The sequence below is a fragment of the Rhinatrema bivittatum genome, chromosome 8 (assembly GCF_901001135.1).
Source record: "Rhinatrema bivittatum chromosome 8, aRhiBiv1.1, whole genome shotgun sequence".
In the NCBI taxonomy this organism is placed as follows: Eukaryota; Metazoa; Chordata; class Amphibia; order Gymnophiona; family Rhinatrematidae; genus Rhinatrema; species Rhinatrema bivittatum.
In genome coordinates this window covers 134,193,662-134,214,037 of record NC_042622.1, presented here as the reverse complement: position 1 = coordinate 134,214,037, position 20,376 = coordinate 134,193,662, and the positions used below count along the sequence as shown (strand labels likewise).

The following is a 20,376-nucleotide window of genomic DNA, read 5'->3' as shown; positions in this document are numbered from 1 at the left end:
TGGGTCAGCCTTTATACAGGGAACGTCATAGGAAGAAGTCTTGCACTCTGTCCCCATCTGCTGGTAGGAAGGAGAATCCCATTGGTTTCACTGGTCTATCAGGACTCAAGGAAAGCTAATTAACCGGTAAGATCTAATTGTACCTTATTGCTAAATAATCATAAAGTTTGCAATTATTTTGTTTGCCATCTTTGTTGCAAATGTTCAGTGCAAAAGGAGGAGCTAGTAACAGTTTTGCAGGTTGTTTGTTAATTAGGATATTAGAAGAGCAGATCTATCTGAATACTAATAGAATTTTAAATAGTTCTTTAGGGATTTGAATGAAGGAAACAGCATAAGCACTGGCAAATTAAATGCAAAGCATTGATAAGGAAGGCAAAGATAGGATTTGAAAAGGTCTCACTGTTGAAGCAAAAACTCATAATAAAAATTTTCTGAGGTACATTCGAAACATAAAAGCCTGCTAGGGAGTCCGTTGGATCATTAGATGATTGTGGGGTAAAAGGGGCATTAAGGGAGGACAAGGCCATAGCAGAGAAAGATGGAAGGCAGATACCCATGCTAGAAGAGATATTCAAAGGAACGGAAACAAATCTCAGTGAATCTGGAATATGTAATAGGGCAAATTAACAAACTACAATCACTTGGATTAGATGGTATACATCCCAGAGTGTTGAAAAAACTGAAAAATGAATTGCAGAACTATTATTAGTAATCTGTAAACTATCATAAAGATCACATATGGTACCTGAAGAATGGAGACTGGCCAATGTAATGCCAGTTTTTAGAAAGGGTTCCAGGGGTGATCCTGGAATCTACAGACTGGTGAGCCTAACGTTCGTACTGGGAAAAATGGATGAAAGTAATATAAAAAACAAAATTACTTAACATACAGATATTCAGACATAATTTAATGGGACAAAGCTAGTATGGATTTGACCAAAGGAAGTCTAGGCCTCACCAATCTTTTACATTTTTTTGAAGGCGTAAATAAACATATGGATAAAGGTGAGCCAGCTGAAATAATGTATCTGGATTTTCAGAAAGCATTTTACAAAGTACCTCATGAGAGACTCTTGAGGAAAATAAAAAGTCATGGGATAGGAAGCAATGTTCTATTGTGGATTGAGAACTGGTTAGAAAACAGAGAGAAGGACTAAGTAGTCAATGTTTTCAGTGCCCCAGAGATCTGTACTGGGACCACAGCTCTTTAAAATATTTATAAATTATTAGAGATGGGGACAATGAGTGTGGATCAAATTTTCAGATGTTATGAAATTATTCAAAGTTGTCAAATCACAAGAGGATTGTGAGAAATTGCAAGATAACCTTGTGAGACTGGGAAACTAATCATCCAAATGTCAGATGACATTTAATGTGATCAAGTGCAGAGTGATGTACCTTGGAAAGAGCCACCCAAATTATAGCTACACGATGCAAGGTTCAGATACTGGGAATCACCACCCAGGAAAAGGATCTGGGTGTCGTCATGGATAATATGTTGAAATCCTCTGCGCATTATGCGGCAGTGGTGACCAAGAAAGCAAAACTAATTTAGTCTCCATTTTATTCTCCATTCCTTTTCTGTCTTAATGCCTCTGTATTGCTCCATGGTGTGACCTCACCTTGAGTATTGTGTGCAGTTCTGCTCACTGCATCTCAAGAAAGACATAGCAGAATTAGAAAAGGTACAGAGAAGGGCGACCAGCATGATAAAGGAGATGGAACGATTCCCCTATGAGGAAAGGCTAAAGAGGTTAGGACTCTTCAGCTTGGAGAGAAACCGGCTGAAGGGAGATATGAGAGAGGTCTGTAAAATAATATGTGGCATGGAGCGAGTAAATGTTACTTATTTATTTATTTATTTAAAAACTTTTTTATACCGGCATTCGTAGGACACATCATGTCGGTTTACAAAAAACTGAGAAGGAAAGGAAATTACAATGAACAGGGGAGGGGATAACTGGGTGAATACACAAGTATAAGAGAGGATAGTTAACAAGCAGCGATACAACTATTGTTTACTCTTTCAAAGTCTACAAAGACCACGGGAGACACAATGAAGTTTCCAGATAATACATTTAACTCAAATAGGAGAAAATAATTTTTTACTGAATGCTTAATTAAACTCAAATTCGTTGCTGGAGGATGTGGAAAAAGCTATTAGTCTAAGTGGGTTTAAAAAAGGTTTGGACAAGTTCCTGGAAGAAAAGTCCAGAAACCGTTATTAAGGTAGAGTTGCAGGAATCCACTGCTTTATCCTTGGGATAAGCAGCTTGGAATCTGTTTAACTTGGGGATCCTGCCAGGTACTTGTGACTTGGATTGGCCACTGCTGGAAACTGGATGCTGGACGTCATGGGCATTTTGTCTGACCAGTATGGCAATTGTTATGTAAGGTAAGATGATGAAGTACTTTCCTTGTTAGCGGTGTTTGCTGTCATGGAGAATTCATTTTGGTGGTTCAGCTTAAATGGCTTAATAGAAGGCTAATGCTTGGCAACAAAAAAAAAAAGTTTCCTAAATTATAAACTCTCTATTTCCTGTTTCAAAGGATCTGCACAGCTTTCATAGAATATGGCTATCCATTTAAAGCAGCGGTACTAAAAGAAATGTTTATATGCAGATCAGTTTTTTGGTGGAGGCATTTGGGGGATTTTTTGGGGAAGTGGGTTTGGGCGCAGCAGTTTCCTTGTGTTCCAGTTGCCTTCCTTCCAGCTCAGTTGGAATCAGGGCTGGGATCCAACTCCTTGAGTCTTCATTTGCAGCTACCCGGGGATTTGTATCTCCCTAATCCTCTCCCATCCAGCACCTTGCAGTGACAGTGCTTGAATTGGTTTCCTGCACTAGGACTCCTTCCGGAACTCTGCAGTCATGACCACCAGGTGTCGCCATTACGCGATGGCTAGAGCTCCTCCCCCCCCCCCCCCCCCCCGACAGGAGCTATTAATGCTGTCTCCGCAGTATCCCCATCCCCGGCTGACCTGGGAACAGGGGCGCATTGCCTTATCAGGGGATCGGGCTTCCCCTGCTGGGCTGGTCACTCTTATCACATGATTTTTTTAATTTTTATTTTTTTAAACTTCCCGGCACACCTAGGAGGGCGGTGGCAGCAGCAGGAGAGGCTGTGGGATGGCGAAGAAGATCCACCAAAGCAAGGCCACCACGGGAGCTCGTCCCCATAGCGGCAAAGATCCCCCACCGAAACAAGGCTGCCACAGGAGCCCTCCCCATAGCGGCGAAGAAGGGGTTTGCTGTGAGCCCCGGTGCATGCGTGTGAGCATGGGTGCCGGGGAGTGTGAGTGAGAGAATGTGTGTGTAAGAGAGTCTTTTGAGAGAAAGCATGAGCCTGTGTGTGTGAGAGAGAGACCTGGACCAAATGATTAGAAAATAAAAAGAACAGACGACAAAGGTACAAAAAAAAATATTTTTGAGATTTTAGCAATTTGAATATGCCATCTTTGGGTATATGCATTACTTATAATTTTGTATTTTGCTCTTTAGCCTTCCACTGTTCAGATTCTGCTTTCTATTTCTAATTTGTAGTCCCTTATTTCGGTCTTAGGTAAGGGTCAGTCTGTGTTCTGCCTGTGTGTGACTGAGGGTGCAGCATTGCTGCCAGCTTGAAGTTTCTCTGTAGAGATTTGTAGCAGTCTGGCTTGTTCTGTTATTCCCGTGGGTGATGTATTAATGTTCTTGGGCCTGCTGTAGTATTTGCATTGCTGCTTTTTCATAAGGTTGCTGTTATTTGAGTCCTGAGAGTCAGTTCTGTGACTGTATGGTATGGCAAGGTTCTAGGTGCCTTGTTTTATTTATTTATTTATTTATTTTTGGTGGTGTATGAGGTGACCACAGAATTTGAATATAGCTTTTTTTTTCATGTTGGGTTTACTATATTGTAACGGTAATTCCTTTTATTCATGGCTTCCTGAGGGCCAAGCCCACACCCAGCACACATTACAAAAAATGTAATTCCATAGGAGTTCCAAGTGTCTTTATTTGCAGGATTTTCTGGTTGGCTTCACAGTGGTACATGTAAATATAATATGCATGTTGAAAGTGATATTTTGCCTTTTTTCATGTAAAATCTGTTATAAATGCATAATTGAAGAGTGTGTGTGTGTGCATGCAAGGCTGTAAAGTTTGCTTCCCTTGACCATGGGTTCTGTTTGGGGAGGGGGTCAGGTTTTAAAAATATAGATTACTGGAGGGAGCTGGGCTTTTTTTTGATGGGCGCGGGATAGAGACTGAATGATGCTGGGCGGGGAACAGTAATTGTTCACACAGGGCAGGAAAAAGCTAGCACCGGCCTGTGAGGCCACGGCAGAGCCCATCCTGCCACGGCCGGAAGATACACGTGCTGCAGGGAAAGTGCCTGAGGGTGTCAGACACCCCATGGGCCATGTTTTGAAAACATTCCCTGGGCCGATATTTTCCTGCAATCCACCCCTGCCTGGGAAACAGAAAACTTGACCCATGACCCAAGAATCAAACCCAAGTCCTCCGCTGAGTCACTGGACTGGCCCTAAAATGTTTCCGTATAAGTCAGTTGACAGAAACAACTGCATTAATGCCCTCTTTCATTTAAAATTTTGTTTCAGTGGCGGTGTTTCAGTATTCGGCCGTGTTCAGCATCTGCCATTCTCTGCTTAAGTGGCGGGAGGGATGGTGGTCTAAGGTTAGCCAGAGAAACGTATCCGGTACAGCTGCGGTGCTGAATATCCCAGAGATTCTTGGAACATCTGCCTCTGTGTTTAAAATCTCTGAAAGGTTGTCAGCTTATCAGTTTCCAGTGTAGGTAAATCGGGGCGCGGCTGTGCTGCTCCTCATTAGAGCCTCAGGTAGAGATGGTAAAGGCATTTCCCCACAACGTCACAGCTTTTTTTTTTTTTCTGGGTGTCCTGTACTTGTTTTTCCTTTTAAACATTTTTCAGCCTGCAGGAGCTTGGCTCCTCCAAGCCACAGCTAACAGAAAGATACAAGTGTCTGTCTCTCCGTGTTACAGTGTAGCTCTTTGCTCTCTGCAAGCTGAGCTTAGCAGTTATTTGTGGAGCTGAGTGGGTTGACGTGCATCTTGCAAAATCATTGATGGGAGCAGCAGGTCGCGATGAAGTGGCAGAGGATGCTACTGATTGAGGTTACTGCTTGCCAGTTCCTGAATTTTATTTTTTAAGCCTAGCAGTTTCTTTCTGCTCCTTTGTGCTTCCAGCGCAATCACAGCTGGCCTCTATTAGGTTATTGCCCCACGAGCCTTTATTCACAACCTGCCCCCCCCCCCCCACTCCATTTTGATATTCCTCTCCCAATTTAGTCCAGTGATCGCTGTGACAGTCCTTGGCCAGACGCCACAAACCACAGCTCCCTCTGGAGCCCATTTAATGTGAACCCTGAGTCTGGTCACTAGGTGTCGCTGTTGAGCGATGGCTGGGACCTCCTCTCCTCCCCTGGAGCAGGGGTTTGGACCCAGTTCCTCCGCGTGGGTCAGCAAACATTCTGAAAGTTACTTGGTGTCTCTCGTGGGCTTTATCATATTGCTGGGTATTCAGGTTCAGTGAGATTCTGATTTTGAAGTTGCTGGGCCGGGGATTTGCTCTTCTAGGGGACAGGAGTCATTTCTTATTTGTGTAACATAATTAGTTGACATTCCACAAGTTCTTTTTTTTTTTTTTTCTTGGGATCATCATGAATATAAAATTAACTTAAGGGGGTAGTAGTATTCAGTAAGCCGGTGAGTGGAAAACTTATCTGGCTAAGGATAGCTGGATATCTTGTCTCAAATATTCAGTGGGATAAATGTCCTGCTGAATAAAGTTGCCTAACGTTATCCGACCAACTTTTTGAATATGGCCAGTTAGGTCTAAAGTTATCCGGCTGGCAGGGGCTTTTGACACTTATGCTGAGGGGGAGGAATTGGGCTGGAAGGCTGGTGATTAAAGTGTCTCTGTGGGGGTTTTGGGGGTTTTTTTTTTTGCTTTTTTAGCAAAGGAGTGTAACTTAACTGGATATCTTTTAAAGATATTTGCTTAACTTGCTAGTTATCCAGCCACACAAGGCTGGGTAGTGCAGCTTTTAAAGTAGATGATGAGGGAAAGCTGACAATTGCGCATAAGCACATGGTTTGGAATGATGTATCTTGGAAGGATACTGACAGAAGAGAGAAATTGGGACATCCCGGTACAGAGGCTGCAGTAAATGCTAAAGCAGCCTAGGTGCTTTTAAGTAAATAGCAGGCAGATCCCAGTGATAAGCAGGTTGTTAATATAAACCAAAAGCTTTCTTTGAAATGTCTGCATTACAAATGCTAGAAGTTTAAAACAGGGTTCCCAAGCTTTTTTGGGAGCATGGACTCCTTTCTGACTTCCATAATTTTCATGGCCCCCCATTTGCTTCTCATTGATTTTTACCTGCAGTTATATGCCATAGATAGAACAGTTTATAAATTTAATAACAAATAAATAATTATATGCACATCATACTTATTCATAGCGAGGTCCATATTCAAATGCCATTTAGATGGATAACGTAATAGTTATCCAACCAAAGGGCTCACTCGGGTATATTTAGTGCTTATGTGGCTAAATTCTATCCAGTAATTTTACTGTGATTGATTCCTAGTGTGCGTTGATGATGTACTAATGAGGGGGGATCTATAATATTTTCCTCATAATATTGTACTAAATTCTAGCCAGGTAACTAGTTCACACAACGAAGTTACTAAGTTGTGCAAGTAAACTAAAAAGAGAAAATGTTTTTTTACTCAATGCATAATTAAACTCTGGAATTCATTATCAGAGGATGTGGTGAAAGCAGTTTGTGTAGCTGCGTTTAAAAAAAAAAAAAAAAAAAAAAAGGTTTGGACAAGTTCCTGGAGGAAAAGTCCATAAACCATTGTTAAGGTGGAGTTGCAGAAATCCACTGCCTGTCCCTGGGATAAGCAGCAAGGAATCTATCTACCCTCTGGGATCCTACCAGGTATTTATGACCTGGATTGGCCACTGTTGAAAACAGAAAATACTGGGCTTAATGGGTCTTTGGTCTGACCCAGTATGGCAAGTCTTATATTCTGTGTTGTTATGATAGTTTTAGACCTGCTCTGGTCTAAAGTTATCCAGTTAATTTAGCTGGTAAGAACTGAAATTGGCCAGATAATTTAACTCCTCTCCGAAACGCCTCTTTTATTTTTATTTTTTTCCATCCTGGTAAAATCAGGCTGGATAAGTGGTTCAATATTCAGAAACTTGCCTTTTAAACGAGTAACTTGTGAGCTATCTGTCTAAATGGCTTTGAATATTTACCTCTAAATGTGAATAACTTGAAGGTGGCTAAACTCAGGCTGATGTCTGTTAACCAAACTAATTTCGTATTGGACTTTGCTAAAATCTCTAGTTACCTGCAATCACATTATAGAATCCATTGTCAGGGTTGTGTTTCGGAGGGTGGGGAGGAGAGTGGGGATAGTATCTCGGGATTTCAGCTGGAATAATTCCTTTTTACATTTTCAAATGAGCTGCATGTCTCCCAGAAAGAAACAGCTGTGATCAGTGGAACTGAATAGTGAGCAAATCCACTCTGAAACCTTTTGTACCGCTTGGCAGGTTGTGTGTTTTTGCCGTTTGCCCTGACATTTCTGTACTTTTGTGTGCCCACAAAATCCCTTACTGTCCCATTACCCCCCACCCCCAGTATGAGGTGAGAAATGACCACATAATCTAGTTTTCTTGCTGCTAGTGTTCTGTGAAGCAGAGCCTTTGTACCCAGACTATAAAATAAAATTTTAAAAAAATGACACTTTAATCCAGTTCTGGACAGCACTGGCAACCTTACATGGTTCTTATGATCTAAGAATCTTTGAAAGTATGTTAGAAGCCAGTGCGACCTTCCCTTCCTAGCTGCTTCGTCCTCCCTTCCTTCCCAGGGATTATGAGCAGTTCCCCCTACACCATTGCCAACTGTGACAGCCATGGGTGAGTAGTCTTTGAGCTCTACATGCAGTCTTCCACCTGCAGTCGTACTCGTCTAGAATTCCAGTGTAGCTGAGCTTAAAGGGCTGCATCCTGATTTTGTGTGCACGTGTGGTGCCATGCACCTGTCCAGCATAGCTTTATATGAGTGTTGTGTTATCCTTATACCGACTATAAGACCCTCTATGTACTGAATCAATGCTTTGTGTTTAGCTCTGACTAATCGATTGGTAGAAGACCGTGGTGTGGACATCGAAATCCCTGGATTAAAACCTGCCAACCCAGCTGTTCTAGCAGAACCTCAGAAAGCAGGGGAAGAATCTCATCCTAATGACCTGCCAGAAGCTCCACCTCAGGTACCCAAAAGGCTTGCGTTCTGGTTAAGCTATAGTGCCCTTGCATGCATCGGATACAGCTGTGAACTGTTTCGGGAAGAAACATTTTATGGGAAACCTTACTACAATAGTAGGTTTGCTTCAGACTACATAAATAATAGTGGGTTTGGTGTTAGTGAATTGTTATTATACTCCAATTTATTAATGGGTTGTAAATTACTGTTCGGATCACACTGGAATAGAAAGTCAATGGAATGTGCAGCCAAAACACTTTTAATACAAATTAAACCAAACCTAACCCCATCCTGCCACAACATTTCACAACTGCATTATTCCCCCTCATTGATGGGGATGTGTTTTCAGAAGTAGGGGAGGGGGATGTCTGCACTCTAACCAGGAAGGCCCACATGCTGTATAGTATCACATGCTTGATACTGCTATTGAATGCAACAGACCTCTGAATATAATCAGTAGCAGATGCTATTTAGAGACTTTCATCCATCAAAGTGGAATGTGTTTGCCAGCCACTGTTCCAAAACGTTGCTTTTTTAAAGGAACGTTAAAGCATTTCAAAACTGCCCAATCAGACTTAATCATTGGTTTCATATTTTATTGGTGGAAATTTTTTTCAAAATTGCATATAAACCCAGAATTCATTATAGGAGAAGAAGAGCACTTCTCTTAAATTTTGTAGATTTTGGAAACATATGCCAGTCTCAATATTCAAGGTTTCTCTTTTAAAAGAAGAAACCTAAATGCTTGACATGTTACGTGTTTTGTTTCTTCTTCAGGGGTGTTTTTGGCAGTTACACAGAGATCTTAATAGTTTGGCATGAAAACCCTTCAACGTATTCACAGTGGCCTGCTGTCTACAGAGAACCCCGTTTAGGATAAGCAAACTCACTTTCTTAGACCATTGCTCTGGCTAGTAGGCTTCTACTCCACTTTAATACACGGATTAGGAGGAACTCCATGAAGTTAGCAAGTAGCACATTTAAAACAAATCAGAGAAAATTATTTCTTTTTTACTAAACACACAATTTAGCTCTGGCATTCTTTGCCAGCAGATGTGGCTAAGATAGTTAGTTTAGCTGGGTTTAAAAAAGGTTTGGATAAGTTCTTGGAGGAGAAGTCTATTACCTGCTATTAATAAAGTTGTCTTAGATAATAGCCACTGCTATTACTGGCATCAGTAGCATGGGATCTGTTTAATGTTTGGGTAATTGCCAGGTACTTGTAGCCTGGATTGGCCACTGTTGGAAACAGGATGTTGGGCTTGATGGACTCTTGGTCTCACCCAGTATGGCAACTTATGTTTTTAAGCAGAGCTGTAATGTGCTGCTTGAGTTTAAAGAGTCCTCTTACTGGTAATATGATTATCATGGGTCAGTTTTGGAAAAATGCATAGCACGCAGGTACCAACATTTTAGGCACCTAAATGTAGAAGAATTTTGGGCTGAATTTAGCAGCCCTAAGGTTTTGGAAGAAAGTCATAAATCTACACCTGCAGTTAATTTGTCTGGATTTAGGAGCCAGGATAGGTGCCTAAAATTAGTGCTAAGCCCCTAACAATTTTTCCTTGTCCTAACTTCAGCCCTGTAGCCACTTACTTTTTAGGCCCTTACATTTTTGTTGTCTGCCCTAGTCTGTTTTCAAATGGGCCAATTTAGGGACCTAACTGCAAAACTTAGGAACCTAAACCCTTTGAAAATTGACCCTCTTGTGTTAGAAATCAGTGGTGAGTGCCTGTTTTACTCTGCTTCTGTAGCTGCCCATGTTTTACGTACTTAAATTTAGTTGGTCAGCCCTAGTCAATTTTCAGAGGGCTGAATATCAAGAAAACCAACATTCTGGTTTTAGGTCATCACCCTCCATTTGCCATCCCCGAGTCCACCCAAATCCTGGGGGATACCATTCCAGTTTACTCTTCAGTACGAAACTTGAGTTTCACTTTAGGTACTACCCTCTCCGTGGCACCTCAGATCAAATCAGTTGTTAAGAATTCTTTCTTCAAGTTAGAAATGTTGAGACATCTTAAACCTCTATTTCTTGACAATTTCCACACAGTCCTACATGATGCCCTTATTTTTCGTTCCAGAGATTATTGTAATTCCCTCTGTGGTGGTCTCCCTCAGAATGCCCTCCGTGCTCGTCAAATTATCCCAAATCTTGCCACTTATTTACTGAGCAATACCCCCATTCGTCGTCATATTGCACCTGCCTTAAAAAAAATTTGCACTGGTCACCCATTGCTTCATGTATTAAATATAAGCTCACCACTTTAATCCATAATTTACTTCATAATTTACTTTACTTGGATTAGTTCAATTTGGCGCATTCACACTCCTGCTCGGACCCTTCGATCCTCAAGTCAATTTCTACTCGACATTCCTCCTTCCAAAGCAGCGTGAGCACTCCTTCTCAGTCTTGGCCCTGCCCTCTGGGACTCTCTTCCCCTATCCATACACCTCACCAGTGATCCCAAACTATTCAAAAAGGCTCTCAAAACCTACCTTTTTGCTGAATCTTTCCATTAATTTCACTCCCATTTCCTGTTTTCCTCAATCTTACTATTTTTGTCGTCATTGTTTTAATGAATGTTTTTATTGTACCATGCGCTGAACATTGGAGGGGTGGGTAACAAATACTTTTAAATAAATAAATAAAAGCCCTATTAAGCATTTTTCCTATAAGCACAAAATGGGAGAAAACGTTTAGTAAACAGACCACTGAGGGAAATCATTTACTGAGCCCTAGAGGGGAAAATACTGCGAGATTCCCTAACCTGTAGTTCAGAGTAGGATAAGGTTTGTGAATTCCATGGCATTTTCCCACGGTTCAGCCGACCTGATGAAACCATGTGCCGCGGCATTTCCACATCCTGCTTTTAAAGATGCCATTCGGCTTTGGAGCTCTCTCCGTTCTAGCAGAGTAACAAAATCAGTGGAGGTCTGTGGAGACTCGTACTCTCTCCTCCACCCCACTCCCCCTCTCAGGATTATGTGGCCCAAGTGTTTAAAAAAAAAAAAAAATAATAAGTTTTACGTGTGTGGGTGATGGTCCCTCCTCTTGTTCAAGAAAAATATATCCGGTCCCTTTCCCCCCCCTCTGTCTGGTACCTGGAACCCTTTATTTTAACCCCGATGGTCTAGCGGCACCTTATATGCATGCAGAGGCAGTGATGTCATTTCCTACATGGTGCTGGCCGGCCTCGGGCTCCCCTATGTCCCGTCATGAAAAGGGGCAAAAGATGTCTGAGGCCTGGAAGTATAGGAAGTGCTGCGGCCTTCACCGCCAGGACCTGCAGGGTTAAATGAATGTGATTCCAGGTACTGCGGTCGGGAGGGGTGCTGGATAATTTTTTTTTTCTTGAACAAGGGGAGGGACTTGGAGATGAGGGGCGGGGCTACTACCCGCTCACATAAATCTTTTTTTTTTTTTTTCTTCCTGCGGAAGAAGGGGGGGGTCTCAATAGACCTCCTACCTATTTTGACACTTGACTGGGAGAGGGGGAAGCTCAGGAGCCAAACGGCCCCTTTTAAGACCAGAGCCGAGGAGCATTATGTGCATGCTCCCAGGGAGGATTAACTTTCCATCAACCAGCTTGTAGAGTTATTTATCAAAATGTGACGTGGCCTTATCGAGTGCGATACACCCTACCTCACGCTATAACGGCCGCGTCGCGGTGGTATTATTTAAATGAGGGGGAGGGAAGGCGTGTGGGAGGGGTTTGGCTGTGGTCATGGCCCAGCAGTGCGGCGGTTGATAATGGTTTCCACTTTATCGCCGGCAGCACCTCGGGGAAATAACACCTTTTACCATGGGTGCTATGGGGGCGAATGTGTGCAGCCCGCCCGCAACTGCGGCCGGCTGCACAATTGCGCACCCCCACCTCTTTTTATAGCGCAGCTCATCATTCTGCTATAACTAGAGCAGAATGATGAATCTGGCTTTTGGTTTGCAAATTTTAAGGCAAACCGCGTTGTTTGATTAGCATAAATTTTACTCCTGTTCTTGTTCTTCTATGGGTGAATAACGTGCAGTATATGAAATACTGTGTATTATATGTCTGATAAGGTATTTACCGTGCAGTAAAGTTATACTGACCCCTCCGAGCCTTTGGAAAATTGACTCTCATGTTACTAGAGTGGCCAGTGTGCAAGAGGCGTGGGATTACTTTAATATTAGTTCCCTATAAAATATTTATTTAATAGTACCGACAATGTATGTGACACCGTGCAAGAGATGGATTCTTTGCTCATTAATTCGTGAAGCCCAAAACCTCCAGACACTAGTCTGAGGTTGATATTCAGCAGCACTTAGCTGGATAAGCCCGCTACTTGGGTGAAGTTGCCTGGGTAACTTTAAGACAGCGATTTTTCTGATCAAACTTACTATTGAATATTGGTGCTAGCCAAGGTTAAGTTTAGCCACAACTGTGTCCTGTCTTTTTTTTTTTTTAAACCGGCTAAATTTTAATGACTTAACCGGGTAAAATTTCACTGGTGAGAGGAATGGGAAATTAACATCTGAAAGAGCCACATAAACCCTTTTGAATATTGACCTCTATCTGATCTTTGTATTTATGCTTCAGAAAGCATAAATAAGCCGAACACCACCTACCTTATAATACTGACAATAACGAGGTGCTGGCATTCTTAAAATGAAACTTCTTTGCTAATGCTTACAAACTGGTAGCAGCCTTCCATGTGTGCACAACAAGGTATCCTTTTACATGCAGTGGACCTCGGACTGAATAAAATCATTTACCAGCGTAACTCTCGAAATATTCTTTTTGCGCCACCATGGTTTTGACTGTTGGACCTATGTGTGTGTGACCCCTGAGGAAGGCATTAACGTTGTCAAAACATGGTCCGTATTGGATTTAACAGTTTGTCTATACCATTGAGAAGCCTAAATGATGGCTTTCAAAGATAAGTACAGCACATTTTGGTTTTTTTGCTTGATGTTTGTGTTTGCAAAAAGAAATATTTAGAGAATTACACTGGTAAATGTATTTTATTCAGTGTGACCTTCTTGCAGACAAGTCAATAGATTATCTTGTTATGTATTTGGGCTTCCTCATACAGTAACTGCATGTTTAACCTTCCTGTTCTGTTTTTCTTTAGAAACCCAGGAAGTCCAGTAAACGAGGTCCCTCGAACCTCAACCTCCAGATACAGCCTGCTCATAAAAACAAATCTGACCTTAAACGGCAGCCACCGGAGTCACTCAGATCTATCATTAGGTACTGAGAATTTTGCCGTGGAGTGATGAAACAGAGATTTTTTTAGTCCAATAAAGTTAAGTCTGTAATTTATGTGGTTTTACAGGACTACATAACTTAATTCTCTAACTTGCTAGGGTTGAGCCTAGATTAATTTTTGACAAAGACCTTTAATATATGTAGGTCATGGCAATTTAATTTTTGGTACTGGTATATATTGTAAAGCACCCTACCACCAGCAAAACTTTTGTTGGACCCTCCAATCTCGAAGTAGACATTTATAAATCGAACTCGACTGTGATAAGGGGTCGCATTACTTTAATTATAAACACATGTACTTTTTGTTGAATTTTTTTAAAATATCGATTTTTCTTAAAAATAGTCTTGTTAGATATTTTTTAATATGCAGCACATCCCAGCAGAAGGAAAAGATGACAAAAATGTAATGATTAAGGATACTTATCCACGAAGAAAAGGTCCCGAAAGTCCCGACAAGGCCATGTTTCGGACCGAAGTCCTGCTTCAGGGGAACAGCTGACACAATCGAATCCAATTCAATGAAAAATATCCATCCACTGCAAGTAATATTCCATCGGAGAAAGCGGCTAATTCAGTGCAAATCCTTTTCTACAAGCGAACTTATCACAGTCGAGTTCGATTTATAAATGTCTACTCGAGATTGGAGGGTCCAACAAAAGTTTTGCTGGTGGTAGGGTGCTTTACAAAATATACCAGTACCTTGTGTAATATATGTTGTTTACAAAGCTGTGTACTGGAATACACGGTTGGTGTAGGTGGGGTTTGTGTAATTTAATTTTTGGGCCATGAAGTAGTTGACTGCTTTATGAGTTTTGCCCATAGCCCAATTTTAGATGTTCATTGACAAAAGCGAAGAAGTCAAAAACAGATGTCAAAGATCATTATTGTTTGTAGAGCCTTCTGCTAAAGGAACTGTAGCTCTTATAAAAGAGACTTTGAATTATTATGATTATTTTTTTGCCAGTTTAACTCTGACTTCAGCAGTCATATCTAGTTAGCAGAAACCTGATGAAACTTACAGCTGATTGCTTGGGAAAATGTTTCCATTTTCAAAGACTTAAGGAGAACTTCAACTTACTCTTACTGTAATCCTCTGGGTTATGGAAGACAGTAGGGAATACTTATGTAATTAAATATGTAATTAAATTTCACCACGTGGTGAAACCACTAACACTAGATGACATAAATACCATGACAATACCCGACTGCATTAACATTCACAGTTTGACGATTCATTTGTCTCTGGTTTTAACACCTCCCAGAGTTACTTTCTAATCCTCATGTCTGTTCTTATAAACCTATGTTCTCTTAATTGTTCTTCGGAGTGAAGGCCTACGCCACCTCCCGCAGTTATGAATGTAAACGTTGATCTTTTTGTAAACTGATATTATACCTGTTGTTGTTACACCTGTAAACTGTTGTTATACCTGTAAACCAGAGTGAAGGCCTTTCGCTAAACTTCGGTATATAAAAGCATACAAATAAATAAAATAAATAAATAAAATAATCCATGTAGCTATATTTAGTTTAGCTAACATAGGGCCAATAGTTCTAAGAATTTTTCCCATAAACTCAAAACCAGAGAAAACATTTATTAAATAGGGCCATTTAGTTTACTGGTGATTTAATTATGAGCCCAGTGAAAGAGCAGTATCTTACTGTCCATTGCTGCTCATGCTACAAGCACAGCAAAAAAGTACATGAAATTCTGGTATTTCTAATTTACATTGAAGTGAGTCAAAATTGATTTTGTCACGCTTTGCTAGATTGTGTTTTAGAATGTTAAAGTCTTGAAAAAAGAAGATAATTTTTAATTTCAGAGTTGCCTTTTTGTTTCTTTCTGTAATACAATTTGCTGTAGCCTGCATAGACCGCAGTCTTCCCTTAGGAATAGAAAAGAAATTCACATGTACTGTGGTTTCTGCTTCAAGCATTTGCTTTGTAAAGCTGGGCTAGGCCACTGATCTAACAGGAAGGAGCCAGCAGCGCTCCAAAAATGGCCTGGATTTGCTACCTCCTCTCTTGGCAGCAAGGGACTCGGGTGCTCTCTTGTACCCATTGTACCTTGTAGCACGTTCTCAAAGGGGAACTACCTAGGAGGTTTCCCCTTTTGAAAACGTTCTTTACAGTACAAAAATACCTATCAGCTAATTTGCCCTTTCTTTGTCTGTGTTTGGGATTATCTGAGTAAAAAAAATGCATATTTCCCTGTATGTACCCGGATCAGTCCAGACTCCTGGGTTTTGCCCCCCCTCTAGCAGATGGAGACAGAAGTTTACAAACAAAACTCCGCCTTATCTAGGCTGGTGCCACCTACAGTCTGGCAGTATTCTTCTGTCTCCTAGCAGGTGGAGAGGGTGCAAAACCTACAGTCTGTGCTGAGGCCTAGGTTTACGTGTTTAAAAAAAAAAAAAGGAGAGGAGAAAGGGGAAATAGTTTTAGCCTAGTTCTCTGCACCGCAGAGGCTTGCCTGCAGGTGGAATCTCTTGCCTCCCAGGGGGTTGCGAGGTCCTGAGGGGACCATCCCCCCTGGTTTCCGAGGCAGCTGAGGTGTGGGGGATCCCCACTTACCAGCCCATCTTCACAGCTGGGGGTGACACCGGGGAGCCTGGCTCACCCCCTCCAGCTGGCCCAGAACCCGAGGTACCGGTAGCATTTAAAAAAAAAAAAAAAAAGGTTCTTTTTTTCTTTGTCTGTTTTGTACTGTGTGGCTCTCTTCTGCTCTGCCACGGGGGGCCGAGCACCGATTTCGCCGTCGGGGGAGTAGTTTTGAGTTTCGCCCGGGTAGCGCTCCTGTTCGCAGGGCTCGGAGCATGCCGCGCAGGTAGGCATGCAGAGCCTGTGGCTCCTCATCGGTGCGGCTGTCCCGGGATAGCCTCTGTTCTTCCTGCCTGTCGGGCGGCGAGGGGGGGTCCTCGGTGTCCGTTTGACCGCGGGGCCGACAGCGATCGTGCGCCGGAGCTGCAGGGGGGCTGCCGATCGAGGTGGAAGGCCTGTTCTCGAGGAGCCCGGGAACGGGCGCCATTTTGGATTAATCAACATCAGTTACGGCGGGAACGGCCGCCCTTTTGTTGCCTCGGGGGGCCGCGGGTTCCGAGTCGGGATCGGAGCGGGGGGAGGATGTTCCCCCCACCACGTCTCTCACCCCAGCACAGGGTCCCTGAAGGGGACGGTCCTGCAGGGCACCGACCTGGCAGCAATCTTCGGGTCCCTGAGGGGGATGCAGAGGAGGGCTCTTCTGATTCTTCTTTTGGGTCAGAATTTGTCCTTTTGATGCACAAGGCGTTCAAGGCCCGGTGCCTGGCAAGGAAGAGGTCCCACGATACCCCCACTTCGGACCCCCTTGGGGGGCGGGGGAAGCGAATTTGACCCGACCTGGCCCCGGGGGGGCGCGGACAGCGTTCGACCTAGTAGGCCTAGGGTAGTCCGGGGGGATCCGGATTCTACCACGGACACGGATGGGTCGGATGAACAGCCAGATGATCCGGATGGACCGTCCCAGCCCCCGAGGGGGGTTGAGGGGTACGGGGACTTGTTGTCCACTGGTTCTCGGGGGACCCATGGATCAGAGGGGGATGACCCGAAAGTGGTTCGTCTTTTTCGCAGGGACGAGCTGGGTCCCCTCATTCCAGAAATACTGAAGGAGTTAAGCATCCCGGTACCGCAGGAGGAGTCTCGGTTGGGGGCAACGGATCCGGTGGTATTGGGGTTACGGGGTCCTCGGCCTTCCCCTTACATTTTTCAGCATCTGATTTGCTCTTTAAGGAATGGGACACCCCTGAGTTAGGCCTCAAGGTGGCCAAGGCTATGGATAAGCTTTATCCCCTACTGGAAGATACCTTAGAGCTGTTGAGGATACCCAAGATTGATTCGGCGGTGGCGGTGGTCACCAAAAAGACCACCATTCCGGTGACAGGGGGTACAGCGCTAAAGGATTTACAGGACCAGAAGCTGGAAGTTCAACTTAAGAGAATATTTGAGGTTTTGGCCTTGGGCGTTCGGGCAGCCATTTGCAGTAACTTTTCCTTGCGAGCTGGTCTCCGCTGGGCGCAGCAGTTGCTGGCCAACGAGTCTCTATCTCCCGAGGAAGTGCGTCAGGCGGGTCGATTGGAGGCGGTGATTCCTTATAATGCAGACGCCTTTTATGATCTGCTTCGTACCTCGGCCCAAACCATGGTTTCCGCGATTTCCGCGAGGTGCCTGCTGTGGCTTCGTCATTGGTCGGCAGACGTGACATCGAAGGCCCGGTTAGGCTCGTTGCCCTTTAAGGGCAAGTTGTTGTTTGGCAAGGAATTGGAGGATCTTATTGAGTCCCTGGGTGAGAACAAGGTGCATCGGTTGCCTGAGGACAGACCAAAGTCAGGGGAGGTCAGACCTCTCTTCCTCGCTTTCGTGGCGGGCGCTGGCCTCTGACTTCTCGAGGATCGGTGTCCTCTTTTTGTCACAGTGCCAACAGACAGCAATCTTATTCGCAGTCCTTTCGCGGGCGCAGTTTCGGTCGTCAGGGAACCGGTCAGAATGTGCAGGGGGGCAAGCCTGCACAATGATATGCGGCCGGTCCATTCCTCCGTCCCAAAAATTGGGGGCAGTCTGAGTTTGTTTTACGGGGAATGGACCAGGATCACGTCAGACCAGTGGGTCTTAGATGTGATAAGACACGGTTACGCCTTAGATTTTTTTTGCTGGCCACGCCCGTGTTTTCTGGTCTTGCCTTGCGGGTTTTCAGACAAACGCCGGGCAGTATGGGCAACTCTGGGCCGGCTCCGAGAACTTGGCGCAATTGTTCCCGTGCCAAGCAACGAGCTCCGCAGGGGCCGTTATTCCATTTACTTCATGGTGCCAAAAAAGGAAGGAACGTTTCGTCCTATCCTGGATCTAAAAAGGGTCAACCGCTGTCTAAGGATTCCGTGTTTTCGGTTGGAGACCTTACTCTCCGTGATCGCGTCAGTTAGACAGGGGGAGTTTTTGGCATCTCTGGATCTCACGGAAGCATATCTTCACATCAGCATCCGAGCAGAGTACCAGCAGTTCCTTCGGTTTGCCGTGCTGGGACAGCATTTTCAGTTTCAGGCACTCCCGTTCGGCCTGGCGACAGCACCTCGGACCTTCACCAAGGTTATGGTGGTGGTTGCCGCACAGCTCCGCAGGGAAGGTCTGCTGGTACACCCGTATCTGGACGATTGGCTGATTCGCGCCAAGTTGGAGCCACTTTGTCGCGTGGCAGTGCAACGGGTACTTCAGTTGTTACACAATCTAGGCTGGATAGTCAATGTAGCCAAGAGTCGGCTAGTACCGTCACAGTCGCTGGAGTTTTTGAGAGCTTTGTTTGACACCCGTCGGGGGATGGTGTCCTGACGCAGGAGCGAATGTGCAAATTACAGGCACAAGTTCGAGGATTGTTGGCCAAACAGGAACCGATAGTCTGGGATTATTTACAAGTATTGGGATCAATGACATCCACGCTGGAGTTGGTTCCTTGGGCTTTCGCTCATATGCGGCCATTACAATCTGCGTTGCTCTCCCGCTGGAACCCAGTTTCGGAAGACTTTCGTCTTCCGTTGCCATTGACCCAGGTTGCTTGGGACAGCCTGGATTGGTGGTTGTGTCCCACCAACTTGAGTCACGGGGTGCCTCTGGAGATACCGTCTTGGACGATGGTCACTACGGACGCCAGCCTATATGGCTGGGAAGCTGTCTGTCTGCGGAAGTCGGTGCAGGGGCAATGGTCCCCGCAGGAGGCGTCGTGGTCCATCAATCGCCTAGAGACCAGAGCAGTTCGTTTAGCTCTGCAGGCTTTTCTCCCGCTAGTTCGCGGAAAGGCCGTCAGGATATTGTCAGACAATGCGACCACGATGGCGTACATCAATCGTCAAGGAGGAACCAGGAGTCAACCAGTCGCGGCCGAAGCTCGGCTCTTAATAGCATGGGCGGAGGAACATCTGGACAGCATAGCGGCCTCTCACATCGCTGGGGTGGAGAATGTTCATGCGGATTTTCTCAGTCGCAATCGCCTGGACCCTGGAGAGTGGGAGCCCGCGGAAGAGGCGTATCGTCTCATTTGTCTTCGGTGGGGATCTCCCACCTTCGATCTGATGACAACTTACAAGAATGCGAAAGCTCCTCGTTCCTTCGCTCGTCACAGGGAGACGGCAGCAGAGGGCGTGGACACTCTAGCATTGCCGTGGCCGACGGATGTGCTTCTGTATGTGTTTCCTCCCTGGCCACTCATCGGCAGGGTGTTACGGCGAATAGAGTCGCACCCGGCAAGAGTGGTGCTCGTCGCCCCAGAATGGCCTCGTCGCCCATGGTTTGCGGATCTATTGAATCTGGCGGTGGAGGAGCCCCTCCGCTTTCCATATGTTCCGGATCTCCTACATCAGGGTCCCGTTTGTTTTGACCAGGTAGACCGCTTCTGTCTAGCGGCATGGCTTTTGAGAGGAGAAGGCTGAAGGCCAGAGGTTATTCGGATGCAGTGGTAGCCACCCTCTTACAGTCCCGCAAAGCTTCTACGTCTTTAGCTTATGTGTGGGTTTGGAGGGTGTTTGAGACGTGGTGTGTGGCGCGCGACGTAGGGCCTACTCGCGCATCCGTGCCCGAGGTCTTAAGATTTCTCCAGGACGGCTTGGCAAAAGGTCTCTCGTATAGTTCGCTACGGGTTCAGGTAGCGGCTCTGGCGTCGTTGTGCGGGCTGATCCACGGGGTGCCTTTGTCTTCGCATCCGGATGTACTCCGATTTCTTCGGGGGGCTAAACATTTACGGCCTCCGTTACGTAACCCTTGTCCTTCCTGGAATCTGAATTTGGTGTTAAAGGCGT

General features: G+C 44.6%; 1 protein-coding gene across 1 annotated transcript in view; it reads left to right on the top strand.

The window, feature by feature from the left end:
• Positions 1–20,376, top strand: part of MAN1B1 (mannosidase alpha class 1B member 1) — a 93,517-nt gene that overhangs the window by 14,935 nt on the left and 58,206 nt on the right. The window contains exons 3-4 of the mRNA XM_029614229.1: positions 8,174–8,316; positions 13,425–13,543. Coding sequence (XP_029470089.1) covers positions 8,174–8,316; positions 13,425–13,543 — 262 coding nt within the window. The remainder of the gene's footprint in view (positions 1–8,173; positions 8,317–13,424; positions 13,544–20,376) is intronic.